The following is a 27,223-nucleotide window of genomic DNA, read 5'->3' as shown; positions in this document are numbered from 1 at the left end:
CTCACTGTGCTGCTGCAACGCTATTCATGCGGGTCTCCATGCATTACAGAGAAGCAGTGAAAGGGCTAAATCACGCTTTTTGCTCTTACACTTGCAAGTAATCCTTAAAATAAGCCAGAAACTGCCCACCTGACTTCCAGGTTTCACCATGATCTCACAAAGCGGGTGAGATCTGGCAAAGCCTTCAGTGTAAGGCTCTCTCCATCTATCCCTGCTTCCCAGATTCCCCCATGGAGACCCTCTCTCCAGCCTTCACCCTGTCCACCAAATGCTCCCTGTCTAATCCCTGAGTTACCAACAGCGTTGATGTGTGCCACTTACAGGGCACAGCCGGGGGGGGAGTCTCATCCGTTAAGTGGATGGGAGCAGGGGCTTTCCTGGAACAGCAGTACTGGATCAGGGAACAACCTCCTCCCAGCACCTACCTTGCTTCCGATGATCATCCTTTGGTGGACGTGTCTTGCCAAGCTTCATGGCTGAAAAAACACTCCTTTCCCAGCTCCGGAAGAAGACGTGGGAAAGAACTCATTGTATCCTGTACTTTTAGTGGTGTTCTCTGTGACACAGGGGACAACAGGAGGTTTCACAGAATCACAGAATGGTTGAGGTTAGAAGAGGGACTGCTAACTTCCTGCTCACTTCCTCCCCCAGCTCCTTTATCTGGCAATACAAAGGGTCAACCACAGCACACCTTGCACAGGAGAGCTGACTGTCAGCCCAGGCCTCACAGAAAGGCCCCCAGGCACTCCCTGCAGCCTGACATCTGCAGAGCTGCATCTGCTGTCTGAGGGTCTGTCTGGGTTGAAGCCTCACACACAGCTGAGGCAGCACCTCCAACAGCCACTGGGGAATGTGCTCTGCAGCATGTCATGACCATGCCCCAGGGAAGGACACACCACTGCAGAAAAGGGAGAGGCACCTTCTTTGCCTGCTGCCCAAACTGCTGCCTCTGCCAGCCCCACTCTGGGAGCTGGGCTCTAGGCCTGGCTCTTATATAGGCCTCTGCCCAGCAGTGACTCACAAGGGTGCTTGACCCACCCAATCAGGAGCCACCTGAAACAAAAGCCCCAACTCCCTCTGACCAGGCCAGCCCAGAGAGCTCGTTAGCAGCAGCCCCACCTAGCTAGAACTTCCCAGGAGAAGTTAAGTCAAGGCCCCCTGCAGTAGTCCTTGCCTAGCTCTCCCTTCCTGCTAGCAGCAAGCACTGTCTAGTTCCTTGGGGGTCCCCAGAAAGCCTCCCCAACTTCCAACAAGGCCCACAAAAGGCCCAGGCAGAGCCCAGACACTGCTGAGCAAACTGCTGTGTCTGTTTGCTGCCTCTGTTTGCTGTGCTCTGCAGCTCATCACTGCACCATGACAAGAACAGGTGCGTTTTCACCAAAACAGAGCTGGCCATGCCCACCTCTCTGCCTCTGGGCTGCATCCTGCTCTGCCCCGGCCTGTACCTCCCCCTGCTCCTGGGGCATCTGCACAGGCCACAGGCACACACTAGTGCCCTCCCCATTCCAGCACCTGCCACAGGGACAGACCTCTGCAGCCAAGGCCTCCCCTTAACCCTGCCTCCCGCCTCTCTGCCCAAAGCTCCCTGTCTGCCGGGGGGAAGCAAGGAGGCTGCGGCAACAAGAGCCACACAGAGAGTGAGGGAGGGCAGCTCCTCCGTGCCCTTTGGGGGAGCTGGTCTTGTCATAGGTTTGCTCAGGGGACCTGGGCCTTGTGTTGGGGGTGCTGGGCTTGTTGTGGGGGTGCTGAGGGTCACTGAACTTTGTGTTGGGGAGTGCTGAGTGGATCTGCTTGTTGTGTTGGGGGTGCTAGGTTTGTTTTCGGGCTGCTCAGTGGAGCTGAGCCTTGTGTTGGGGGTGCTGGGGTTGTCATGGTGGTGCTTAGGGGATCTGGGCGTTGTGCAGGAGGTGCTGAGCCTTTTGTTGCGAGTGCTAGGCTTGTCGCGGGGGTGCAGAGGGGATCTGGACCTTTCTTATGGGGCTGCTGGGCTTGTTTTGGGGGATCTGGGCCTTGTGTTGGGGGTGCTGGGCTTGTGGGTCTGCTGAGGGGATCGGGACATTGTGTTGGGACTGCTGGGCTTGTCATGCAGGGTGCTGAGGGGATCAGGGCCTTGTGTTGGGGAGAGCAAGGCTTGTTGTGGGGGTGCTGAGGAAAGCTAGGTCTTGTTTTCGGGGTGCTGGGCCTTGTTTTGGGAGTGCAGAGGGGATCAGGGCCCTGTTTTGGGGGTGCTGAGTAGATCTGGGCGGTGAGTTTGTTGTGTTGGGCTTGTGGGAGTGCTGAGGGGATCTTGAGCTTGTATTGGAGATGCTGGGCTTCTGGTGGGGGTGCTGAGGGGTCTGAGCTTTGTGTTGGGGTTGCTGGGCCTTGTGTTGGGAGTGCTGGGCCTTGTGTTGGGGGTGCTGAGGGAATCTGGGCCGTTGCGTTGGGGGTGCTGGGCCTTGTGTTGGGGGTGCTGAGGGGATCTGGGTATTGCGTTGGGGGTGCAGGCCTTGTGGTGGGGCTGCTGAGGGGATCTGGGCTTTGTGTTTGTTGCGTTGAGCTTGTGGGAGTGCTGAGGGCATCTGGGGCTTGTTTTGGAGGTGTTGGGCTTGTGTTGCGGGTGCAGGGCTTTCTGTGGGGGTGCAGAGGGGAGCTGGGCGTTGTGTTGGAGTTGCTGGGCCTTGTTGTGGGGTTGCTAAGGGGATCTGGGCTTGTTTTCGAGGTGCTGGGCTTGTGTTGCGGGGGCTGGCCTTGTTTTGGGGGTGCAGAGGGGAGCTGGGCGTTGTGTTGGAGGTGCTGGGCCTTGTTGTGGGGTTGCTAAGGGGATCTGGGCCTTGTGTTGGAGGTGTCGGGTTTGTCATAGGGATACTGAGGGGTCTGGGCCTTGTCTTGGGGGTGCAGGGCCTTGTCTTGGGGGTGCTGAGGGGATCTGGGCTTTGTGTTTGTTGCGTTGAGCTTGTGGGAGTGCAGAGGGGATCTGGGCTTGTTTTCGAGGTGCTGGGCTTGTGTTGCGGGGGCTGGCCTTGTTTTGGGGGTGCAGAGGGGATCTGGGCCTTGTGTTGGGGGTGCTGGACTTGTCATAGTGGTGCTGAGGGGATCTGGGCTTGTGTTAGGGGAGCTGGGCATGTTGTGCGAGTGCGGAGGGGATCTGGGGCTTGTATTGGAGGTGTTGGGCCTGTTATGGGTGTGCAGAGGGGATCTGGGCATTGTTTGTTGTGTTGAGCTTGTGGGAGTGTTGAGGGGATCTGGGCTTGTTTTGGAGGTGTTGGGCTTGTGTTGCGGGGGCTGGGATTTTTGTGGGGGTGCAGAGGGGAGCTGGGTGTTGTGTTGGAGTTGCTGGGCCTTGTTTTAGGCGTGCTGAGGGGATGTGGGCCTTGTGTCGGGGGAGCTGGTCTTGTAATGGGTTTGCTGAGGGGATGTGGGCCCTGTTTTGGGGTTGCTGAGGGGATCGGGGCATTGTGTTGGGGGTGCTGGACTTGTGGTGGGGGTGCAGAGGGGATCTGGGCGTTGTGGTGGGGGTGCTGAGGAGATCGGGGCCTTGTATTGGGGGTACTGAGGGGATCAGGGGCTTGTTTTCGAGGTGCTGGATGTGTTTTGGGGGTGCAGAGGGGATCTGGGCATTGTGGTGGGGCTGCTGAGGGGATCTCGGGCATTGTTTTGGAGATGCGGGGCTTGTAGTGGGGGTGCTGAGGGGATCTGGCCATGTTTTCGAGGTGCTGGGCCTTTTTTTCTGTGGTGCAGAGGAGATCTGGGCATTGTGTTGGGGGTGCTGGCCTTGTGGTGGGGGTGCTGAGGAGAGCTAGGTCTTGCACTGGGGGTGCTGGGCTTGTTGTGGGAGTGCTGGGCCTTCTTTTGGGAGTGCAGATGGGATCTGGGTGTTGTGTTACGGGTGCTGGGCTTGTGGTCAGGCTGCTGATGGGATGTGGGCCTTGTGTCGGGGGAGCTGGTCTTGTAATGGGTTTGCTGAGGGGATGTGGGCCTTGTTTTGGGGTTGCTGAGGGGATCGGGGCATTGTGTTGGGGGTGCTGGGTGTTGTTTTTGGAGTGCTGGGCTTGTGGTGGGGATGCTGAGCTGATTTAGGCCGTGTTTTTGTTGTGTTGGGCGTGTGGGAGTGCCTAGGGGATCTGGGCTGTGTGTCGGGGGTGCTCTGGGGATCTGGGCGTTGTGTTTGTTGTGTTGAGCTTGTGGGAGTGCTGAGGGGATCTGGGGCTTGTTGTGGGGGTGCAGAGGGGATCTGGGCATGGTGTCGGAGGTGTTGGGCTTGTCATAGGGGTACTGAGGGGTCTGGGCCTTGTCTTGGGAGTGCTGGGCCTTGTGTTGGGGCTGCTGAGGGGATCTGGGCTGTGTGTTTGTTGTGTTGGGCTTGGGGGAGTGCTGAGGGGATGATGGGCTTGTTTTGGGGGTGCTGGGCTTGTGGTGGGGGTGCTGAGGCGATCTGGGCTTGTTTTCGAGGTGCTGGGCTTGTCATGCAGGGTGCTAGCTTTGTTTTGGGGGTGCTGAGGGGATCTGGGCGTTGTGTTGGGGGTGCTGGGCTTTGTTGTGGAGGTGCTTAGGGGATCTGGGCATGGTTTTTGAAGTGTTGGGCTTTGTTGTGGGGGTGCAGAGGGGATCTGGGCCTTGTGTTGTGGGTTCTGGGCGTGTTTTGGGAGTGCGGAGGGGATCTGGGGCTTGTATTGGAGGTGTTGGGCCTGTTATGGGGGTGCAGAGGGGATCTGGGCTGTGTGTTTGTTGTGTTGAGCTTGTGGGAGTGTTGAGGGGATCTGGGCTTGTTTTCGAGGTGCTGGGCTTGTGTTGCGGGTGCTGGGTTTGTTTTGGGGGTGTAGAGGGAAGCTGGGTGTTGTGTTGGAGTTGCTGGGCCTTGTTTTGGGGGATCTGGGTGTTGTGTTGGGGGTGCTAGGCTTGTTTTCGGGCTGCTCAGTGGAGCTGAGTGTTGTGTTGGGGGTGCTGGGCTTGTCATGGGGGTGCTGAGGGTATCTGGGCATTGTGTTCGGGGTGCTGGGCTTTGTTGTGGGGGTGCTTAGGGGATCTGGGCATTGTTTTTGAGGTGCTGGTCTTTGTTGTGGGGGTGCAGAGGGGATCTGGGCCTTGTGTTGGGGGTGCTGGACTTGTCATAGTGGTGCTGAGGGGATCTGGGGTTGTGTTAGGGGAGCTGGGCGGGTTGTGCGAGTGTGGAGGGGATCTGGGGCTTGTATTGGAGGTGTTGGGCCTGTTATGGGGGTGCTGAGGGGATCTGGGCTGTGTGTTTGTTGTGTTGGGCTTGTGGGAGTGCAGAGGGCATCTGGGCTTGTCATGGGGGTGCTGAGGGGATCCGGACCTTCTTGTGGGGGTGCTGAGGGAATATGGGGCTTGTTTTCGAGGTGCTGGGCTTGTCATGCAGGCTGCTGGGCTTTTTGTGGAAGTGCAGAGGGGAGCTGGGCGTTGTGTTGGAGTTGCTGGGCCGTGTTTTGGGGGTGCTGAGGGGATGTGGGCCTTGTGTCGGGGGAGCTGGTCTTGTAATGGGTTTGCTGAGGGGATGTGGGCCTTGTGTCGGGGGAGCTGGTCTTGTAATGGGTTTGCTGAGGGGATGTGGGCCTTGTTTTGGGGTTGCTGAGGGGATCTGGGGCATTGTGTTGTGGGTGCAGGGCTTGTGGTGGGGGTGCTGAGGGGATCGGGGCATTTTGTAGGGGGTGCTGGGCTTGTGATAGGGGTGCTGAGGGCATGTGGGCATTGCGTTGGGGGTGCAGAGGGGATCTGGGCATTGTGGTGGGGCTGCTGAGGGGATCTCGGGCATTGTTTTGGAGATGCGGGGCTTGTAGTGGGGGTGCTGAGGGGATCTGGCCATGTTTTCGAGGTGCTGGGCCTTTTTTTCTGTGGTGCAGAGGAGATCTGGGCATTGTGTTGGGGGTGCTGGGCTTGTGGTGGGGGTGCAGAGGGGATCTGGGCGTTGTGGTGGGGGTGCTGAGGAGATCGGGGCCTTGTATTGGGTGTAGTGAGGGGATCAGGGGCTTGTTTTTGAGGTGCTGGATGTGTTTTGGGAGTGCAGAGGGGATCAGGGCCTTGTGGTAGGGGTGCAGAGGGGATCTGGGCATTGTGTTTGGTGTGCTGGGCTTTGTTGTGGGGGTGCAGAGGGGATCTGGGCCTTGTGTTGGGGGTGCTGGACTTGTCATAGTGGTGCTGAGGGGATCTGGGCTTGTGTTAGGGGAGCTGGGCGTATTGTGCGAGTGTGGAGGGGATCTGGGCGTTGTGTTGGGGGTGCTAGTCTTGTCGTGGGGGTACTTAGTGGTCTGGGCCTTGTTTTGGGATTGCTGGGCTTGTCGTAGTGGTGCTGAGGGAATCTAGGCCTTGTATTGGGAGTGCTGGGATTGTGGTGGGAGTGCTGGGCTTGTGGTGGGGGTGCTGAGGGTATCTGGGCCTTTTGTTGGAGGTGTCGGTTTGTCATAGGGATACTGAGGGGTCTGGGCCTTGTCTTGGGGGTGCAGGGCCTTGTCTTGGGGGTGCTGAGGGGATCTGGGCTTTGTGTTTGTTGCGTTGAGCTTGTGGGAGTGCAGAGGGGATCTGGGCTTGTTTTCGAGGTGCTGGGCTTGTGTTGCGGGGGCTGGCCTTGTTTTGGGGGTGCAGAGGGGATCTGGGTGTTGTGTTGGGGGTGCTGGTCTTGTCATGAGGGTACTGACCGGGATCTGGGTGTGGTGTTGGGTGTGCTAGGCTTGTTGTGGGGGTGCTGAGGGTATTTGGACATTGTTTTCGAGGTGCTGGGCTTGTGGTGGGTGTGCAGAGGGGATCTGGGCTGTGTGTTTGTTGTTTTGGGCTTGTGGGAGTGCTGAGGGGATCGGGGCCTTGTGTTGGGGGTGCTGGGCGTTCTGTGCGAGTGCGGTGGGGATCTGGGGCTTCTATTGGAGATGCTGGGCTTGTGGTGGGGGTGCAGAGGGGATCTGGGGCTTGTTTTCGAGGTGCTGGGCTTTGTTGTGGGGGTGCTGAGGGGATCTGGGCATTGTGTTGGGGGTGCTGGACTTGTCATAGTGGTGCTGAGGGGATCTGGGCTTGTGTGGGGGGTGCTGGGTGTGTTGTGTGAGTGAGGAGGGGATCTGGGGCTTGTATTGGAGGTGTTGGGCCTTGTGTTTGGGCTGCTGAGGGGATCTGGGCTGTGTGTTTGTTGTTTTGGGCTTGTGGGAGTGCAGAGGGGATCTGGGCCTTGTTGTTGGGGGTGCTGGGCCTTGTGTTGGGGGTGCTGAGGGGATCTGGGCGGTGTGTTTGTTGTGTTGAGCTTGTGGGAGTGCTGAGGGCCTCTGGGGCTTGTTGTGGGGGTGCTGAGGGGATTTGGGCGTAGTGTTGGGGGTGCTGGGCTTGTTGTGGCTGTGCTTAGGGGATCTGGGCTTTGTTTTCGAGGTGCTGGGCTTTGTTGTGGGGGTGCAGAGGGGATCTGGGGCTTGTGTTGGGGGTGCTGGGCTTGTCATGCAGGGTGCTGAGGGGATCTGGGGCTTGTTTTAGGGGTGCTGGGCCTTTTTTCCGTGGTGCAGAGGAGATCTGGGGCTTGTTTTCGAGATGCTGGGCTTGTGGTCGGGGTGCTGAGGGGGTCTGGGCATTGTGTTGGGCGTGCTGGGCTTGTAGTGGAGGTGCTGAAGGGATGTGGGGCTTGTTTTCAAGGTGCTGGGCCTTTTTTTGGTGGTGCAGAGGTTTATCAGGTACTTGTTTTGGAGATGCTGCGCTTGTGGTGGGGTTGCAGAGGGGATCTGGGCCTTGTGTTGGGGGTGCTGGGCGTGTTGTGCGAGTGCGGAGGGGATCTGGGGCTAGTATTGGAGGTGTTGGGTTTGTTATGGGGCTGCTGAGGGGATCCGGGCCTTGTGTTGGGGGTGCTGAGGGGATTTGGGCTGTGAGTTTGTTGTGTTGAGCTTGTGGGAGTGCTGAGGGGATCATGGGCTTGTGTTGGGGGTGCTGGGCTTTTTGTGGGGTGCAGAGGGGAGCTGGGTGTTGTGTTGGAGGTGTTGGGCTTGTCATAGGGGTACTGAGGGGATGTGGGCCTTGTCTTGGGAGTGCTGGGCCTTGTGTTGGGGGTGCTGAGGGGATCTGGGCTGTGTTTTTGTTGTGTTGAGCTTGTGGGAGTGCGGAGAGGATCTGGGGCTTGTTGTGGGGGTGCTGAGGGGATCGGGACATTGTGTTGGGGGTGCTGGGCTTGTCATGCAGGGTGCTGAGGGGATCAGGGCCTTGTGTTGGGAGAGCTGGGCTTGTCGTGGGTGTGCTGAGGAAAGCTAGGTGTTGTTTTAGGGGTGCTGGGCCTTGTTTTGGGAGTGCAGAGGGGATCAGGGCCCTGTTTTGCGGGTGCTGAGTAGATCTGGGCTCTGTGTTTGTTGGGTTGGTCTTGTGGGAGTGCTGAGGGGATCTCGAGCTTGTATTGGAGATGCTGGGCTTCTGGTGGGGGTACTAAGGGGATCTGGGCATTGTGTTGGGAGTTCTGGGCTTGTCATGGGGGTGCTGAGGGGATCTGGGCGTTGTGTTGGGAGTGCTGGGCTTGTGGTGGGGGTGCTGAGGGGATCTGGATGCTGTGTTGGGGGTGCTGAGGAGATCGGGGCCTTGTATTGGGAGTGCAGAGGGGATCAGGGCCTTGTGGTGGGGGTGCTGAGGGGATCTGGGCGTTGTGTTGGGGGTGCTGGGCGTGTTGTGCGAGTGCGGAGGGGATCTGGGGCTTGTGTTGGGTGCGCTGGGCTTGTCGTGGACGTGCTGACGGGATCTGGGCATTGTTGTGGAGGTGCTGGGCTTCTCGTAGGGGTACTGAGGGGTCTGGGCCTTGTCTTGGGAGTGCTGGGCCTTGTGTTGGGGCTGCTGAGGGGATCTGGGCTTTGTGTTTGTTGTGTTGAGCTTGTGGGAGTGCTGAGGGGATCATGGGCTTGTTGTGGGAGTGCTGGGCTAGTGGTGGGTGTGCAGAGGGGATCTGGGTCTTGTTGTGGGGGCGTCGGGCTTGTCATAGGGGTACTGAGGGGATCTGGGCCTTGTGTTGGGAGGGCTGGGCCTTGTGTTGGGGGTGCAGAGGGGATCAGGGCCCTGTTTTGGGGGTGCTGAGTAGATCTGGGCTCTGTGTTTCTTGTGTTGGGCTTGTGGGAATGCTGAGGGGATCTCGAGCTTGTATTGGAGATGCTGGGCTTGTGGTCGGGGTACTAAGGGGATCTGGGCATTGTGTTGGGAGTTCTGGGCTTGTCATGGGGGTGCTGAGGGGATCCGGGCGTTGTGTTGGGAGTGCTGGGCTTGTGGTGGGGGTGCTGAGGGGATCTGGGCGTTGTGGTGGGGGTGCTGAGGAGATCGGGGCCTTGTATTGGGGGTACTGAGGGGATCAGGGCCTTGTATTGGGGGTACTGAGGGGATCACGGGCTTGTTTTCGAGGTACTGGATGAGTTTTGGGAGTGCAGAGGGGATCAGGGCCTTGTGGTGGGGGTGCTGAGGGGATCTGGGCCTTGTGTTGGGGGTGCTGGACTTGTCATAGTGGTGCTGAGGGGATCTGGGCTTGTGTTAGGGGTGCTGGGCGTGTTGTGCCAGTGCGGAGGGGATCTGGGGCTTGTATTGGAGGTGTTGGGCCTGTTATGGGGGTGCAGAGGGGATCTGGGCTGTGTGTTTGTTATGTTGGGCTTGTGGGAGTGCAGAGGGGATCTGGGCTTGTCATGGGGGTGCTGAGGGGATCTGGACCTTCTTGTGGGGGTGCTGAGGGAATATGGGGCTTGTTTTGAGGTGCTGGGCTTGTCATGCAGGCTGCTGGGCTTTTTGTGGAAGTGCAGAGGGGAGGTGGGCGTTGTGTTGGAGTTGCTGGGCCTTGTTTTGGGGGTGCTGAGGGGATGTGGGCCTTGTGTCGGGGGAGCTGGTCTTGTAATGGGTTTGCTGAGGGGATGTGGGCCTTGTTTTGGGGTTCTGAGGGGATCTGGGGCATTGTGTTGGGGGTGCAGGGCTTGTGGTAGGGGTGCTGAGGGGATCGGGGCATTGTGTTGGGGGTGCTGGGCTTGGGGTAGGGGTGCTGGGGGGATCTGGCCATTGCGTTGGGGGTGCAGAGGGGATCTGGGCGTTGTGGTGGGGCTGCTGAGGTGATCCGGGGCATTGTTTTGGAGGTGCGGGGCTTGTAGTGGGGGTGCTGAGGGGATCTGGCCATGTTTTCGAGGTGCGGGGCCTTTTTTTCCGTGGTGTAGAGGAGATCTGGGCATTGTGTTGGGGGTGCTGGGCTTGTGGTGGGGGTGCTGAGGGGATCTGGGGCTTGTATTGGAGGTGTTGGGCCTGTTATGGGGGTGCAGAGGGGATCTGGGCTGTGTGTTTGTTGTGTTGAGCTTGTGGGAGTGTTGAGGGGATCTGGGCTTGTTTTTGAGGTGTTGGGCTTGTGTTGCGGGGGCTGGGCTTGTTTTGGGGGTGCAGAGGGGAGCTGGGCATTGTGTTGGAGGTGCTGGGCCTAGTTTTGGGGGATCTGGGTGTTGTGTTGGGGGTGCTAGGCTTGTTTTCGGGCTGCTCAGTGGAGCTGGGTGTTGTGTTGGGGGTGCTGGTCTTGTCATGAGGGTACTGAAGGGATCTGGGCATTGTGTTTGGGGTGCTGGGCTTGTGGTGGGGGTGCTGAGGGGATCTGGGCATTGTTTTTGAGGTGCTGGACTTGTCATAGTGGTGCTGAGGGGATCTGGGCTTGTGTTAGGGGTGCTGGGCGTGTTGTGCCAGTGCGGAGGGGATCTGGGGCTTGTATTGGAGGTGTTGGGCCTGTTATGGGTGTGCAGAGGGGATCTGGGCTGTGTGTTTGTTGTGTTGGGCTTGTGGGAGTGCAGAGGGGATCTGGGCTTGTCATGGGGGTGCTGAGGGGATCCGGACCTTCTTGTGGGGGTGCTGAGGGAATATGGGGCTTGTTTTGAGGTGCTGGGCTTGTCATGCAGGCTGCTGGGCTTTTTGTGGAAGTGCAGAGGGGAGCTGGGCGTTGTGTTGGAGTTGCTGGGCCTTGTTTTGGGGGTGCTGAGGGGATGTGGGCCTTGTGTCGGGGGAGCTGGTCTTGTAATGGGTTTGCTGAGGGGATGTGGGCCTTGTTTTGGGGTTGCTGAGGGGATCGGGGCATTGTGTTGGGGGTGCAGGGCTTGTGGTAGGGGTGCTGAGGGGATCTGGGCATTGCGTTGGGGGTGCAGGGCTTGTGGTGGGGCTGCTGAGGTGATCGGGGCATTGTTTTGGAGGTGCGGGGCTTGTAGTGGGGGTGCTGAGGGGATCTGGCCATGTTTTCGAGGTGCGGGGCCTTTTTTTCCGTGGTGTAGAGGAGATCTGGGCATTGTGTTGGGGGTGCTGGGCTTGTGGTGGGGGTGCTGAGGGGATCTGGGGCTTGTATTGGAGGTGTTGGGCCTGTTATGGGGGTGCAGAGGGGATCTGGGCTGTGTGTTTGTTGTGTTGAGCTTGTGGGAGTGTTGAGGGGATCTGGGCTTGTTTTTGAGGTGTTGGGCTTGTGTTGCGGGGGCTGGGCTTGTTTTGGGGGTGCAGAGGGGAGCTGGGCATTGTGTTGGAGGTGCTGGGCCTAGTTTTGGGGGATCTGGGTGTTGTGTTGGGGGTGCTAGGCTTGTTTTCGGGCTGCTCAGTGGAGCTGGGTGTTGTGTTGGGGGTGCTGGTCTTGTCATGAGGGTACTGAAGGGATCTGGGCGTTGTGTTTGGGGTGCTGGGCTTGTGGTGGGGGTGCTGAGGGGATCTGGGCATTGTTTTTGAGGTGCTGGACTTGTCATAGTGGTGCTGAGGGGATCTGGGCTTGTGTTAGGGGTGCTGGGCGTGTTGTGCCAGTGCGGAGGGGATCTGGGGCTTGTATTGGAGGTGTTGGGCCTGTTATGGGGGTGCAGAGGGGATCTGGGCTGTGTGTTTGTTGTGTTGGGCTTGTGGGAGTGCAGAGGGCATCTGGGCTTGTCATGGGGTTGCTGAGGGGATCTGGACCTTCTTGTGGGGCTGATGAGGGAATATGGGGCTTGTTTTGAGGTGCTGGGCTTGTCATGCAGGCTGCTGGGCTTTTTGTGGAAGTGCAGAGGGGAGCTGGGCATTGTGTTGGAGTTGCTGGGCCTTGTTTTGGGGGTGCTGAGGGGATGTGGGCCTTGTGTCGGGGGAGCTGGTCTTGTAATGGGTTTGCTGAGGGGATGTGGGCCTTGTTTTGGGGTTGCTGAGGGGATCGGGGCATTGTGTTGGGGGTGCAGGGCTTGTGGTAGGGGTGCTGAGGGGATCTGGGCATTGCGTTGGGGGTGCAGGGCTTGTGGTGGGGCTGCTGAGGTGATCGGGGCATTGTTTTGGAGGTGCGGGGCTTGTAGTGGGGGTGCTGAGGGGATCTGGCCATGTTTTCGAGGTGCTGGGCCTTTTTTTCCGTGGTGCAGAGGAAATCTGGGCATTGTGTTGGGGGTGCTGGGCTTGTGGTGGGGGTGCAGAGGGGATCTGGGCGTTGTGGTGGGGGTGCTCAGGAGAACGGGGCCTTGTATTGGGGGTACTGAGGGGATCAGGGGCTTGTTTTCGAGGTGCTGGATGTGTTTTGGGAGTGCAGAGGGGATCAGGGCCTTGTGGTGGGGGTGCTGAGGGGATCTGGGCATTGTGTTGGGGGTGCTGAGGGGATCGGGGCATTGTGTTGGGGGTGCTGGGTGTTGTTTTTGGACTGCTGGGCTTGTGGTGGGGATGCTGAGGGGATCTGGGCTTTGTGTTTGGGGTGCTGGGCTTTGTTGTGGGGGTGCCGAGGGGATCAGGGCCTTGTGTTGGGGGTGCTGGACTTGTCATAGTGGTGCTGAGGGGATCTGGGCTTGTGTTAGGGGTGCTGGGCGTGTTGTGCCAGTGCGGAGGGGATCTGGGGCTTGTACTGGAGGTGTTGGGCCTGTTATGGGGGTGCAGAGGGGATCTGGGCTGTGTGTTTGTTATGTTGGGCTTGTGGGAGTGCAGAGGGGATCTGGGCTTGTCATGGGGGTGCTGAGGGGATCTGGACCTTCTTGTGGGGGTGCTGAGGGAATATGGGGCTTGTTTTGAGGTGCTGGGCTTGTCATGCAGGCTGCTGGGCTTTTTGTGGAAGTGCAGAGGGGAGGTGGGCGTTGTGTTGGAGTTGCTGGGCCTTGTTTTGGGGGTGCTGAGGGGATTTGGGCCTTGTGTCGGGGGAGCTGGTCTTGTAATGGGTTTGCTGAGGGGATGTGGGCCTTGTTTTGGGGTTGCTGAGGGGATCGGGGCATTGTGTTGGGGGTGCAGGGCTTGTGGTAGGGGTGCTGAGGGGATCTGGGCATTGCGTTGGGGGTGCAGGGCTTGTGGTGGGGCTGCTGAGGTGATCGGGGCATTGTTTTGGAGGTGCGGGGCTTGTAGTGGGGGTGCTGAGGGGATCTGGCCATGTTTTCGAGGTGCTGGGCCTTTTTTTCCGTGGTGCAGAGGAAATCTGGGCATTGTGTTGGGGGTGCTGGGCTTGTGGTGGGGGTGCAGAGGGGATCTGGGCGTTGTGGTGGGGGTGCTCAGGAGAACGGGGCCTTGTTTTGGGGGTACTGAGGGGATCAGGGGCTTGTTTTCGAGGTGCTGGATGTGTTTTGGGAGTGCAGAGGGGATCAGGGCCTTGTGGTGGGGGTGCTGAGGGGATCTGGGCATTGTGTTGGGGGTGCTGAGGGGATCGGGGCATTGTGTTGGGGGTGCTGGGTGTTGTTTTTGGACTGCTGGGCTTGTGGTGGGGATGCTGAGGGGATCTGGGCTTTGTGTTTGGGGTGCTGGGCTTTGTTGTGGGGGTGCCGAGGGGATCAGGGCCTTGTGTTGGGGGTGCTGGACTTGTCATAGTGGTGCTCAGCGGATCTGGGCCTTGTGTTGGGGGTGCTGGGCGTGTTGTGCGAGTGCGGAGGGGATCTGGGGCTTGTATTGGAGGTGTTGGGCCTGTTATGGGTGTGCAGAGGGGATTGGGCTGTGTGTTTGTTGTGTTGAGTTTGTGGGAGTGTTGAGGGGATCAGGGGCTTGTTTTTGAGGTGTTGGGCTTGTGTTGCGGGTGCTGGGCTTGTTTTGGGGGTGCAGAGGGGAGCTGGGCATTGTGTTGGAGGTGCTGGGCCTAGTTTTGGGGGATCTGGGTGTTGTGTTGGGGGTGCTAGGCTTGTTTTCGGGCTGCTCAGTGGAGCTGGGTGTTGTGTTGGGGGTGCTAGTCTTGTCATGAGGGTACTGAAGGGATCTGGGCGTTGTGTTGGGGGTGCTGGGCTTGTGGTGGGGGTGCTGAGGGGATCTGGGCGTTGTGTTTGGGGTGCTGGGCTTTGTTGTGGGGGTGCAGAGGGGATCTGGGCATTGTTTTTGAGGTGCTGGACTTGTCATAGTGGTGCTGAGGGGATCTGGGCTTGTGTTAGGGGTGCTGGGCATGTTGTGCGAGTGCGGAGGGGATCTGGGGCTTGTATTGGAGGTGTTGGGCCTGTTATGGGTGTGCAGAGGGGATCTGGGCTGTGTGTTTGTTGTGTTGGGCTTGTGGGAGTGCAGAGGGGATCTGGGCTTGTCATGGGGGTGCTGAGGGGATCTGGACCTTCTTGTGGGGGTGCTGAGGGAATATGGGGCTTGTTTTGAGGTGCTGGGCTTGTCATGCAGGCTGCTGGGCTTTTTGTGGAAGTGCAGAGGGGAGCTGGGCGTTGTGTTGGAGTTGCTGGGCCTTGTTTTGGGGGTGCTGAGGGGATGTGGGCCTTGTGTCGGGGGAGCTGGTCTTGTAATGGGTTTGCTGAGGGGATCTGGGCCTTGTTTTGGGGTTGCTGAGGGGATCGGGGCATTGTGTTGGGGGTGCAGGGCTTGTGGTAGGGGTGCTGAGGGGATCTGGGCATTGCGTTGGGGGTGCAGGGCTTGTGGTGGGGCTGCTGAGGTGATCGGGGCATTGTTTTGGAGGTGCGGGGCTTGTAGTGGGGGTGCTGAGGGGATCTGGCCATGTTTTCGAGGTGCTGGGCCTTTTTTTCCGTGGTGCAGAGGAAATCTGGGCATTGTGTTGGGGGTGCTGGGCTTGTGGTGGGGGTGCAGAGGGGATCTGGGCGTTGTGGTGGGGGTGCTCAGGAGAACGGGGCCTTGTATTGGGGGTACTGAGGGGATCAGGGGCTTGTTTTCGAGGTGCTGGATGTGTTTTGGGAGTGCAGAGGGGATCAGGGCCTTGTGGTGGGGGTGCTGAGGGGATCTGGGCATTGTGTTGGGGGTGCTGAGGGGATCGGGGCATTGTGTTGGGGGTGCTGGGTGTTGTTTTTGGACTGCTGGGCTTGTGGTGGGGATGCTGAGGGGATCTGGGCTTTGTGTTTGGGGTGCTGGGCTTTGTTGTGGGGGTGCCGAGGGGATCAGGGCCTTGTGTTGGGGGTGCTGGACTTGTCATAGTGGTGCTGAGCGGATCTGGGCATTGTGTTGGGGGTGCTGGGCGTGTTGTGCGAGTGCGGAGGGGATCTGGGGCTTGTATTGGAGGTGTTGGGCCTGTTATGGGTGTGCAGAGGGGATTGGGCTGTGTGTTTGTTGTGTTGAGCTTGTGGGAGTGTTGAGGGGATTAGGGGCTTGTTTTTGAGGTGTTGGGCTTGTGTTGCGGGGGCTGGGCTTGTTTTGGGGGTGCAGAGGGAAGCTGGGCATTGTGTTGGAGGTGCTGGGCCTAGTTTTGGGGGATCTGGGTGTTGTGTTGGGGGTGCTAGGCTTGTTTTCGGGCTGCTCAGTGGAGCTGGGTGTTGTGTTGGGGGTGCTAGTCTTGTCATGAGGGTACTGAAGGGATCTGGGCGTTGTGTTGGGGGTGCTGGGCTTGTGGTGGGGGTGCTGAGGGGATCTGGGCGTTGTGTTTGGGGTGCTGGGCTTTGTTGTGGGGGTGCCGAGGGGATCTGGGCATTGTTTTTGAGGTGCTGGACTTGTCATAGTGGTGCTGAGGGGATCTGGGCTTGTGTTAGGGGTGCTGGGCATGTTGTGCGAGTGCGGAGGGGATCTGGGGCTTGTATTGGAGGTGTTGGGCCTGTTATGGGGGTGCAGAGGGGATCTGGGCTGTGTGTTTGTTGTGTTGGGCTTGTGGGAGTGCAGAGGGGATCTGGGCTTGTCATGGGGGTGCTGAGGGGATCTGGACCTTCTTGTGGGGGTGCTGAGGGAATATGGGGCTTGTTTTGAGGTGCTGGGCTTGTCATGCAGGCTGCTGGGCTTTTTGTGGAAGTGCAGAGGGGAGCTGGGCGTTGTGTTGGAGTTGCTGGGCTTTGTTTTAGGGGTGCTGAGGGGATCTGGGCATTGTTTTTGAAGTGCTGGGCTTTGTTGTGGGGGTGCCGAGGGGATCTGGGCATTGTTTTTGAGGTGCTGGACTTGTCATAGTGGTGCTGAGGGGATCTGGGCTTGTGTTAGGGGTGCTGGGCGTGTTGTGCCAGTGCGGAGGGGATCTGGGGCTTGTACTGGAGGTGTTGGGCCTGTTATGGGTGTGCAGAGGGGATCTGGGCTGTGTGTTTGTTATGTTGGGCTTGTGGGAGTGCAGAGGGGATCTGGGCTTGTCATGGGGGTGCTGAGGGGATCTGGACCTTCTTGTGGGGGTGCTGAGGGAATATGGGGCTTGTTTTGAGGTGCTGGGCTTGTCATGCAGGCTGCTGGGCTTTTTGTGGAAATGCAGAGGGGAGGTGGGCGTTGTGTTGGAGTTGCTGGGCCTTGTTTTGGGGGTGCTGAGGGGATGTGGGCCTTGTGTCGGGGGAGCTGGTCTTGTAATGGGTTTGCTGAGGGGATGTGGGCCTTGTTTTGGGGTTCTGAGGGGATCTGGGGCATTGTGTTGGGGGTGCAGGGCTTGTGGTAGGGGTGCTGAGGGGATCGGGGCATTGTGTTGGGGGTGCTGGGCTTGGGGTAGGGGTGCTGGGGGGATCTGGCCATTGCGTTGGGGGTGCAGAGGGGATCTGGGCGTTGTGGTGGGGCTGCTGAGGTGATCCGGGGCATTGTTTTGGAGGTGCGGGGCTTGTAGTGGGGGTGCTGAGGGGATCTGGCCATGTTTTCGAGGTGCGGGGCCTTTTTTTCCGTGGTGTAGAGGAGATCTGGGCATTGTGTTGGGGGTGCTGGGCTTGTGGTGGGGGTGCTGAGGGGATCTGGGCGTTGTGGTGGGGGTGCTGAGGAGAACGGGGCCTTGTATTGGGGGTACTGAGGGGATCAGGGGCTTGTTTTCGAGGTGCTGGATGTGTTTTGGGAGTGCAGAGGGGATCAGGGCCTTGTGGTGGGGGTGCTGAGGGGATCTGGGCATTGTGTTGGGTGTGCTGGGCTTTGTTGTGGGGGTGCAGAGGGGATCTGGGCTTGTGTTAGGGGTGCTGGGCATGTTGTGCGAGTGCGGAGGGGATCTGGGGCTTGTATTGGAGGTGTTGGGCCTGTTATGGGGGTGCAGAGGGGATCTGGGCAGTGTGTTTGTTGTGTTGAGCTTGTGGGAGTGTTGAGGGGATCATGGGCTTGTTTTGGAGGTGCTGGGCTTGTGTTGCGGGTGCTGGGCTTGTTTTGGGGGTGCAGAGGGAAGCTGCGCGTTGTGTTGGAGTTGCTGGGCCTTGTTTTGGGGGATCTGAGTGTTGTGTTGGGGGTGCTAGTCTTGTCATGAGGGTACTGAACGGGATCTGGGCGTTGTGTTGGGGGTGCTGGGCTTGTGGTGGGGGTGCTGAGGGGATCTGGGCGTTGTGTTTGGGGTGCTGGGCTTTGTTGTGGGGGTGCTTAGGGGATCTGGGCCTTGTGTTGGGGGTGCTGGACTTGTCATAGTGGTGCTGAGGGGATCTGGGCATTGCGTTGGGGGTGCAGAGGGGATCTGGGCGTTGTGGTGGGGCTGCTGAGGTGATCTGGGGCATTGTTTTGGAGGTGTGGGGCTTGTAGTGGGGATGCTGAGGGGATCTGGCCATGTTTTCGAGGTGCTGGGCCTTTTTTTCCGTGGTGCAGAGGAGATCTGGGCGTTGTGTTGGGGGTGCTGGGCTTGTGGTGGGGGTGCAGAGGGGATCTGGGCGTTGTGGTGGGGGTGCTCAGGAGAACGGGGCCTTGTATTGGGGGTACTGAGGGGATCAGCGGCTTGTTTTCGAGGTGCTGGATGTGTTTTGGGAGTGCAGAGGGGATCAGGGCCTTGTGGTGGGGGTGCTGAGGGGATCTGGGCATTGTGTTGGGGGTGCTGAGGGGATCGGGGCATTGTGTTGGGGGTGCTGGGTGTTGTTTTGGGGGAGCTGGGCTTGTGGCGGGGATGCTGAGGGGATCTGGGCTTTGTGTTTGGGGTGCTGGGCTTTGTTGTGGGGGTGCAGAGGGGATCAGGGCCTTGTGTTGGGGGTGCTGGACTTGTCATAGTGGTGCTGAGCGGATCTGGGCATTGTGTTGGGGGTGCTGGGCGTGTTGTGCGAGTGCGGAGGGGATCTGGGGCTTGTATTGGAGGTGTTGGGCCTGTTATGGGTGTGCAGAGGGGATTGGGCTGTGTGTTTGTTGTGTTGAGCTTGTGGGAGTGTTGAGGGGATCAGGGGCTTGTTTTTGAGGTGTTGGGCTTGTGTTGCGGGGGCTGGGCTTTTTTGGGGGGTGCAGAGGGGAGCTGGGCATTGTGTTGGAGGTGCTGGGCCTAGTTTTGGGGGATCTGGGTGTTGTGTTGGGGGTGCTAGGCTTGTTTTCGGGCTGCTCAGTGGAGCTGGGTGTTGTGTTGGGGGTGCTAGTCTTGTCATGAGGGTACTGAAGGGATCTGGGCGTTGTGTTGGGGGTGCTGGGCTTGTGGTGGGGGTGCTGAGGGGATCTGGGCGTTGTGTTGGGGGTGCTGGGCTTTGTTGTGGGGGTGCAGAGGGGATCTGGGCATTGTTTTTGAGGTGCTGGACTTGTCATAGTGGTGCTGAGGGGATCTGGGCTTGTGTTAGGGGTGCTGGGCGTGTTGTGCCAGTGCGGAGGGGATCTGGGGCTTGTACTGGAGGTGTTGGGCCTGTTATGGGGGTGCAGAGGGGATCTGGGCTGTGTGTTTGTTATGTTGGGCTTGTGGGAGTGCAGAGGGGATCTGGGCTTGTCATGGGGGTGCTGAGGGGATCTGGACCTTCTTGTGGGGGTGCTGAGGGAATATGGGGCTTGTTTTGAGGTGCTGGGCTTGTCATGCAGGCTGCTGGGCTTTTTGTGGAAGTGCAGAGGGGAGGTGGGCGTTGTGTTGGAGTTGCTGGGCCTTGTTTTGGGGGTGCTGAGGGGATGTGGGCCTTGTGTCGGGGGAGCTGGTCTTGTAATGGGTTTGCTGAGGGGATCTGGGCCTTGTTTTGGGGTTCTGAGGGGATCTGGGGCATTGTGTTGGGGGTGCAGGGCTTGTGGTAGGGGTGCTGAGGGGATCGGGGCATTGTGTTGGGGGTGCTGGGCTTGGGGTAGGGGTGCTGGGGGGATCTGGCCATTGCGTTGGGGGTGCAGAGGGGATCTGGGCGTTGTGGTGGGGCTGCTGAGGTGATCCGGGGCATTGTTTTGGAGGTGCGGGGCTTGTAGTGGGGGTGCTGAGGGGATCTGGCCATGTTTTCGAGGTGCGGGGCCTTTTTTTCCGTGGTGTAGAGGAGATCTGGGCATTGTGTTGGGGGTGCTGGGCTTGTGGTGGGGGTGCTGAGGGGATCTGGGGCTTGTATTGGAGGTGTTGGGCCTGTTATGGGGGTGCAGAGGGGATCTGGGCTGTGTATTTGTTGTGTTGAGCTTGTGGGAGTGTTGAGGGGATCTGGGCTTGTTTTTGAGGTGTTGGGCTTGTGTTGCGGGGGCTGGGCTTGTTTTGGGGGTGCAGAGGGGAGCTGGGCATTGTGTTGGAGGTGCTGGGCCTAGTTTTGGGGGATCTGGGTGTTGTGTTGGGGGTGCTAGGCTTGTTTTCGGGCTGCTCAGTGGAGCTGGGTGTTGTGTTGGGGGTGCTAGTCTTGTCATGAGGGTACTGAAGGGATCTGGGCGTTGTGTTGGGGGTGCTGGGCTTGTGGTGGGGGTGCTGAGGGGATCTGGGCGTTGTGTTTGGGGTGCTGGGCTTTGTTGTGGGGGTGCAGAGGGGATCTGGGCATTGTTTTTGAGGTGCTGGACTTGTCATAGTGGTGCTGAGGGGATCTGGGCTTGTGTTAGGGGTGCTGGGCGTGTTGTGCCAGTGCGGAGGGGATCTGGGGCTTGTATTGGAGGTGTTGGGCCTGTTATGGGGGTGCAGAGGGGATCTGGGCTGTGTGTTTGTTGTGTTGGGCTTGTGGGAGTGCAGAGGGCATCTGGGCTTGTCATGGGGGTGCTGAGGGGATCTGGGCATTGCGTTGGGGGTGCAGAGGGGATCTGGGCGTTGTGGTGGGGCTGCTGAGGTGATCTGGGGCATTGTTTTGGAGGTGTGGGGCTTGTAGTGGGGATGCTGAGGGGATCTGGCCATGTTTTCGAGGTGCTGGGCCTTTTTTTCCGTGGTGCAGAGGAGATCTGGGCGTTGTGTTGGGGGTGCTGGGCTTGTGGTGGGGGTGCAGAGGGGATCTGGGCGTTGTGGTGGGGGTGCTCAGGAGAACGGGGCCTTGTATTGGGGGTACTGAGGGGATCAGCGGCTTGTTTTCGAGGTGCTGGATGTGTTTTGGGAGTGCAGAGGGGATCAGGGCCTTGTGGTGGGGGTGCTGAGGGGATCTGGGCATTGTGTTGGGGGTGCTGGGCTTGTGGTGGGGGTGCTGAGGGGATCTGGGCGTTGTGTTGGGGGTGCTGGGCTTTGTTGTGGGGGTGCAGAGGGGATCTGGGCATTGTTTTTGAGGTGCTGGACTTGTCATAGTGGTGCTGAGGGGATCTGGGCTTGTGTTAGGGGTGCTGGGCGTGTTGTGCGAGTGTGGAGGGGATCTGGGGCTTGTATTGGAGGTGTTGGGCCTGTTATGGGTGTGCAGAGGGGATCTGGGCTGTGTGTTTGTTGTGTTGGGCTTGTGGGAGTGCAGAGGGGATCTGGGCTTGTCATGGGGGTGCTGAGGGGATCCGGACCTTCTTGTGGGGGTGCTGAGGGAATATGGGGCTTGTTTTGAGGTGCTGGGCTTGTCATGCAGGCTGCTGGGCTTTTTGTGGAAGTGCAGAGGGGAGCTGGGCGTTGTGTTGGAGTTGCTGGGCTTTGTTTTAGGGGTGCTGAGGGGATCTGGGCATTGTTTTTGAAGTGCTGGGCTTTGTTGTGGGGGTGCCGAGGGGATCTGGGCATTGTTTTTGAGGTGCTGGACTTGTCATAGTGGTGCTGAGGGGATCTGGGCTTGTGTTAGGGGTGCTGGGCGTGTTGTGCCAGTGCGGAGGGGATCTGGGGCTTGTACTGGAGGTGTTGGGCCTGTTATGGGGGTGCAGAGGGGATCTGGGCTGTGTGTTTGTTATGTTGGGCTTGTGGGAGTGCAGAGGGGATCTGGGCTTGTCATGGGGGTGCTGAGGGGATCTGGACCTTCTTGTGGGGGTGCTGAGGGAATATGGGGCTTGTTTTGAGGTGCTGGGCTTGTCATGCAGGCTGCTGGGCTTTTTGTGGAAGTGCAGAGGGGAGGTGGGCGTTGTGTTGGAGTTGCTGGGCCTTGTTTTGGGGGTGCTGAGGGGATGTGGGCCTTGTGTCGGGGGAGCTGGTCTTGTAATGGGTTTGCTGAGGGGATGTGGGCCTTGTTTTGGGGTTCTGAGGGGATCTGGGGCATTGTGTTGGGGGTGCAGGGCTTGTGGTAGGGGTGCTGAGGGGATCGGGGCATTGTGTTGGGGGTGCTGGGCTTGGGGTAGGGGTGCTGGGGGGATCTGGCCATTGCGTTGGGGGTGCAGAGGGGATCTGGGCGTTGTGGTGGGGCTGCTGAGGTGATCCGGGGCATTGTTTTGGAGGTGCGGGGCTTGTAGTGGGGGTGCTGAGGGGATCTGGCCATGTTTTCGAGGTGCGGGGCCTTTTTTTCCGTGGTGTAGAGGAGATCTGGGCATTGTGTTGGGGGTGCTGGGCTTGTGGTGGGGGTGCTGAGGGGATCTGGGGCTTGTATTGGAGGTGTTGGGCCTGTTATGGGGGTGCAGAGGGGATTTGGGCTGTGTGTTTGTTGTGTTGAGCTTGTGGGAGTGTTGAGGGGATCTGGGCTTGTTTTTGAGGTGTTGGGCTTGTGTTGCGGGGGCTGGGCTTGTTTTGGGGGTGCAGAGGGGAGCTGGGCATTGTGTTGGAGGTGCTGGGCCTAGTTTTGGGGGATCTGGGTGTTGTGTTGGGGGTGCTAGGCTTGTTTTCGGGCTGCTCAGTGGAGCTGGGTGTTGTGTTGGGGGTGCTGGTCTTGTCATGAGGGTACTGAAGGGGATCTGGGCGTTGTGTTGGGGGTGCTGGGCTTGTGGTGGGGGTGCTGAGGGGATCTGGGCTGTGTGTTTGTTGTGTTGGGCTTTGTTGTGGGGGTGCAGAGGGGATCTGGGCATTGTTTTTGAGGTGCTGGACTTGTCATAGTGGTGCTGAGGGGATCTGGGCTTGTGTTAGGGGTGCTGGGCGTGTTGTGCGAGTGCGGAGGGGATCTGGGGCTTGTATTGGAGGTGTTGGGCCTGTTATGGGTGTGCAGAGGGGATTGGGCTGTGTGTTTGTTGTGTTGAGCTTGTGGGAGTGTTGAGGGGATCAGGGGCTTGTTTTTGAGGTGTTGGGCTTGTGTTGCGGGGGCTGGGCTTGTTTTGGGGGTGCAGAGGGGAGCTGGGCATTGTGTTGGAGGTGCTGGGCCTAGTTTTGGGGGATCTGGGTGTTGTGTTGGGGGTGCTAGGCTTGTTTTCGGGCTGCTCAGTGGAGCTGGGTGTTGTGTTGGGGGTGCTAGTCTTGTCATGAGGGTACTGAAGGGATCTGGGCGTTGTGTTGGGGGTGCTGGGCTTGTGGTGGGGGTGCTGAGGGGATCTGGGGCTTGTATTGGAGGTGTTGGGCCTGTTATGGGGGTGCAGAGGGGATCTGGGCTGTGTGTTTGTTGTGTTGGTCTTGTGGGAGTGCAGAGGGCATCTGGGCTTGTCATGGGGGTGCTGAGGGGATCCGGACCTTCTTGTGGGGGTGCTGAGGGAATATGGGGCTTGTTTTGAGGTGCTGGGCTTGTCATGCAGGCTGCTGGGCTTTTTGTGGAAGTGCAGAGGGGAGGTGGGCGTTGTGTTGGAGTTGCTGGGCCTTGTTTTGGGGGTGCTGAGGGGATGTGGGCCTTGTGTCGGGGGAGCTGGTCTTGTCATGGGTTTGCTGAGGGGATCTGGGCCTTGTTTTGGGGTTGCTGAGGGGATCGGGGCATTGTGTTGGGGGTGCAGGGCTTGTGGTAGGGGTGCTGAGGGGATCTGGGCATTGCGTTGGGGGTGCAGGGCTTGTGGTGCAGCTGCTGAGGTGATCGGGGCATTGTTTTGGAGGTGCGGGGCTTGTAGTGGGGGTGCTGAGGGGATCTGGCCATGTTTTCGAGGTGCTGGGCCTTTTTTTCCGTGGTGCAGAGGAAATCTGGGCATTGTGTTGGGGGTGCTGGGCTTGTGGTGGGGGTGCAGAGGGGATCTGGGCGTTGTGGTGGGGGTGCTCAGGAGAACGGGGCCTTGTATTGGGGGTACTGAGGGGATCAGGGGCTTGTTTTCGAGGTGCTGGATGTGTTTTGGGAGTGCAGAGGGGATCAGGGCCTTGTGGTGGGGGTGCTGAGGGGATCTGGGCATTGTGTTGGGGGTGCTGAGGGGATCGGGGCATTGTGTTGGGGGTGCTGGGTGTTGTTTTTGGACTGCTGGGCTTGTGGTGGGGATGCTGAGGGGATCTGGGCTTTGTGTTTTGGGTGCTGGGCTTTGTTGTGGGGGTGCCGAGGGGATCAGGGCCTTGTGTTGGGGGTGCTGGACTTGTCATAGTGGTGCTGAGCGGATCTGGGCATTGTGTTGGGGGTGCTGGGCGTGTTGTGCGAGTGCGGAGGGGATCTGGGGCTTGTATTGGAGGTGTTGGGCCTGTTATGGGTGTGCAGAGGGGATTGGGCTGTGTGTTTGTTATGTTGAGCTTGTGGGAGTGTTGAGGGGATCAGGGGCTTGTTTTTGAGGTGTTGGGCTTGTGTTGCGGGGGCTGGGCTTGTTTTGGGGGTGCAGAGGGGAGCTGGGCATTGTGTTGGAGGTGCTGGGCCTAGTTTTGGGGGATCTGGGTGTTGTGTTGGGGGTGCTAGGCTTGTTTTCGGGCTGCTCAGTGGAGCTGGGTGTTGTGTTGGGGGTGCTAGTCTTGTCATGAGGGTACTGAAGGGATCTGGGCGTTGTGTTGGGGGTGCTGGGCTTGTGGTGGGGGTGCTGAGGGGATCTGGGCGTTGTGTTGGGGGTGCTGGGCTTTGTTGTGGGGGTGCAGAGGGGATCTGGGCATTGTTTTTGAGGTGCTGGACTTGTCATAGTGGTGCTGAGGGGATCTGGGCTTGTGTTAGGGGTGCTGGGCATGTTGTGCGAGTGCGGAGGGGATCTGGGGCTTGTATTGGAGGTGTTGGGCCTGTTATGGGTGTGCAGAGGGGATCTGGGCTGTGTGTTTGTTGTGTTGGGCTTGTGGGAGTGCAGAGGGGATCTGGGCTTGTCATGGGGGTGCTGAGGGGATCTGGACCTTCTTGTGGGGGTGCTGAGGGAATATGGGGCTTGTTTTGAGGTGCTGGGCTTGTCATGCAGGCTGCTGGGCTTTTTGTGGAAGTGCAGAGGGGAGGTGGGCGTGGTGTTGGAGTTGCTGGGCCTTGTTTTGGGGGTGCTGAGGGGATGTGGGCCTTGTGTCGGGGGAGCTGGTCTTGTAATGGGTTTGCTGAGGGGATCTGGGCCTTGTTTTGGGGTTCTGAGGGGATCTGGGGCATTGTGTTGGGGGTGCAGGGCTTGTGGTAGGGGTGCTGAGGGGATCGGGGCATTGTGTTGGGGGTGCTGGGCTTGGGGTAGGGGTGCTGGGGGGATCTGGCCATTGCGTTGGGGGTGCAGAGGGGATCTGGGCGTTGTGGTGGGGCTGCTGAGGTGATCCGGGGCATTGTTTTGGAGGTGCGGGGCTTGTAGTGGGGGTGCTGAGGGGATCTGGCCATGTTTTCGAGGTGCGGGGCCTTTTTTTCCGTGGTGTAGAGGAGATCTGGGCATTGTGTTGGGGGTGCTGGGCCTTGTTTTGGGGGATCTGGGTGTTGTGTTGGGGGTGCTAGGCTTGTTTTCGGGCTGCTCAGTGGAGCTGGGTGTTGTGTTGGGGGTGCTAGTCTTGTCATGAGGGTACTGAAGGGATCTGGGCGTTGTGTTGGGGGTGCTGGGCTTGTGGTGGGGGTGCTGAGGGGATCTGGGCTGTGTGTTTGGGGTGCTGGGCTTTGTTGTGGGGGTGCAGAGGGGATCTGGGCATTGTTTTTGAGGTGCTGGACTTGTCATAGTGGTGCTGAGGGGATCTGGGCTTGTGTTAGGGGTGCTGGGCGTGTTGTGCCAGTGCGGAGGGGATCTGGGGCTTGTATTGGAGGTGTTGGGCCTGTTATGGGTGTGCAGAGGGGATCTGGGCTGTGTGTTTGTTGTGTTGGGCTTGTGGGAGTGCAGAGGGCATCTGGGCTTGTCATGGGGGTGCTGAGGGGATCCGGACCTTCTTGTGGGGGTGCTGAGGGAATATGGGGCTTGTTTTGAGGTGCTGGGCTTGTCATGCAGGCTGCTGGGCTTTTTGTGGAAGTGCAGAGGGGAGGTGGGCGTTGTGTTGGAGTTGCTGGGCCTTGTTTTGGGGGTGCTGAGGGGATGTGGGCCTTGTGTCGGGGGAGCTGGTCTTGTCATGGGTTTGCTGAGGGGATCTGGGCCTTGTTTTGGGGTTGCTGAGGGGATCTGGGGCATTGTGTTGGGGGTGCAGGGCTTGTGGTAGGGGTGCTGAGGGGATCTGGGCATTGCGTTGGGGGTGCAGGGCTTGTGGTGCAGCTGCTGAGGTGATCGGGGCATTGTTTTGGAGGTGCGGGGCTTGTAGTGGGGGTGCTGAGGGGATCTGGCCATGTTTTCGAGGTGCTGGGCCTTTTTTTCCGTGGTGCAGAGGAAATCTGGGCATTGTGTTGGGGGTGCTGGGCTTGTGGTGGGGGTGCAGAGGGGATCTGGGCGTTGTGGTGGGGGTGCTCAGGAGAACGGGGCCTTGTATTGGGGGTACTGAGGGGATCAGCGGCTTGTTTTCGAGGTGCTGGATGTGTTTTGGGAGTGCAGAGGGGATCAGGGCCTTGTGGTGGGGGTGCTGAGGGGATCTGGGCATTGTGTTGGGGGTGCTGAGGGGATCGGGGCATTGTGTTGGGGGTGCTGGGTGTTGTTTTTGGACTGCTGGGCTTGTGGTGGGGATGCTGAGGGGATCTGGGCTTTGTGTTTGGGGTGCTGGGCTTTGTTGTGGGGGTGCCGAGGGGATCAGGGCCTTGTGTTGGGGGTGCTGGACTTGTCATAGTGGTGCTGAGGGGATCTGGGCTTGTGTTAGGGGTGCTGGGCGTGTTGTGCCAGTGCGGAGGGGATCTGGGGCTTGTATTGGAGGTGTTGGGCCTGTTATGGGTGTGCAGAGGGGATTGGGCTGTGTGTTTGTTGTGTTGAGCTTGTGGGAGTGTTGAGGGGATCAGGGGCTTGTTTTTGAGGTGTTGGGCTTGTGTTGCGGGTGCTGGGCTTGTTTTGGGGGTGCAGAGGGGAGCTGGGCATTGTGTTGGAGGTGCTGGGCCTAGTTTTGGGGGATCTGGGTGTTGTGTTGGGGGTGCTAGGCTTGTTTTCGGGCTGCTCAGTGGAGCTGGGTGTTGTGTTGGGGGTGCTAGTCTTGTCATGAGGGTACTGAAGGGATCTGGGCGTTGTGTTGGGGGTGCTGGGCTTGTGGTGGGGGTGCTGAGGGGATCTGGGCGTTGTGTTTGGGGTGCTGGGCTTTGTTGTGGGGGTGCAGAGGGGATCTGGGCATTGTTTTTGAGGTGCTGGACTTGTCATAGTGGTGCTGAGGGGATCTGGGCTTGTGTTAGGGGTGCTGGGCATGTTGTGCCAGTGCGGAGGGGATCTGGGGCTTGTATTGGAGGTGTTGGGCCTGTTATGGGGGTGCAGAGGGGATCTGGGCTGTGTGTTTGTTGTGTTGGGCTTGTGGGAGTGCAGAGGGCATCTGGGCTTGTCATGGGGGTGCTGAGGGGATCCGGACCTTCTTGTGGGGGTGCTGAGGGAATATGGGGCTTGTTTTGAGGTGCTGGGCTTGTCATGCAGGCTGCTGGGCTTTTTGTGGAAGTGCAGAGGGGAGCTGGGCGTTGTGTTGGAGTTGCTGGGCTTTGTTTTAGGGGTGCTGAGGGGATCTGGGCATTGTTTTTGAAGTGCTGGGCTTTGTTGTGGGGGTGCAGAGGGGATCTGGGCATTGTGTTGGGGGTGCTGGACTTGTCATAGTGGTGCTGAGGGGATCTGGGCTTGTGTTAGGGGTGCTGGGCGTGTTGTGCCAGTGCGGAGGGGATCTGGGGCTTGTATTGGAGGTGTTGGGCCTGTTATGGGGGTGCAGAGGGGATCTGGGCTGTGTGTTTGTTGTGTTGGGCTTGTGGGA

General features: G+C 59.2%; 1 protein-coding gene across 1 annotated transcript in view; it reads right to left on the bottom strand.

Moving 5' to 3' along the window:
• The window catches only part of LOC138066503 (otoferlin-like), a 109,850-nt gene that overhangs the window by 49,965 nt on the left and 32,662 nt on the right, over positions 1-27,223 (bottom strand). Inside the window, 1 exon segment of the mRNA XM_068936371.1 lies at positions 426-499. Within this exon segment, the coding sequence (XP_068792472.1) occupies positions 426-499 (74 nt within the window).

This window comes from Struthio camelus, chromosome 3, assembly GCF_040807025.1.
Source record: "Struthio camelus isolate bStrCam1 chromosome 3, bStrCam1.hap1, whole genome shotgun sequence".
Classification (NCBI taxonomy): Eukaryota; Metazoa; Chordata; class Aves; order Struthioniformes; family Struthionidae; genus Struthio; species Struthio camelus.
This window is presented reverse-complemented; position numbering and strand designations above follow the sequence as displayed.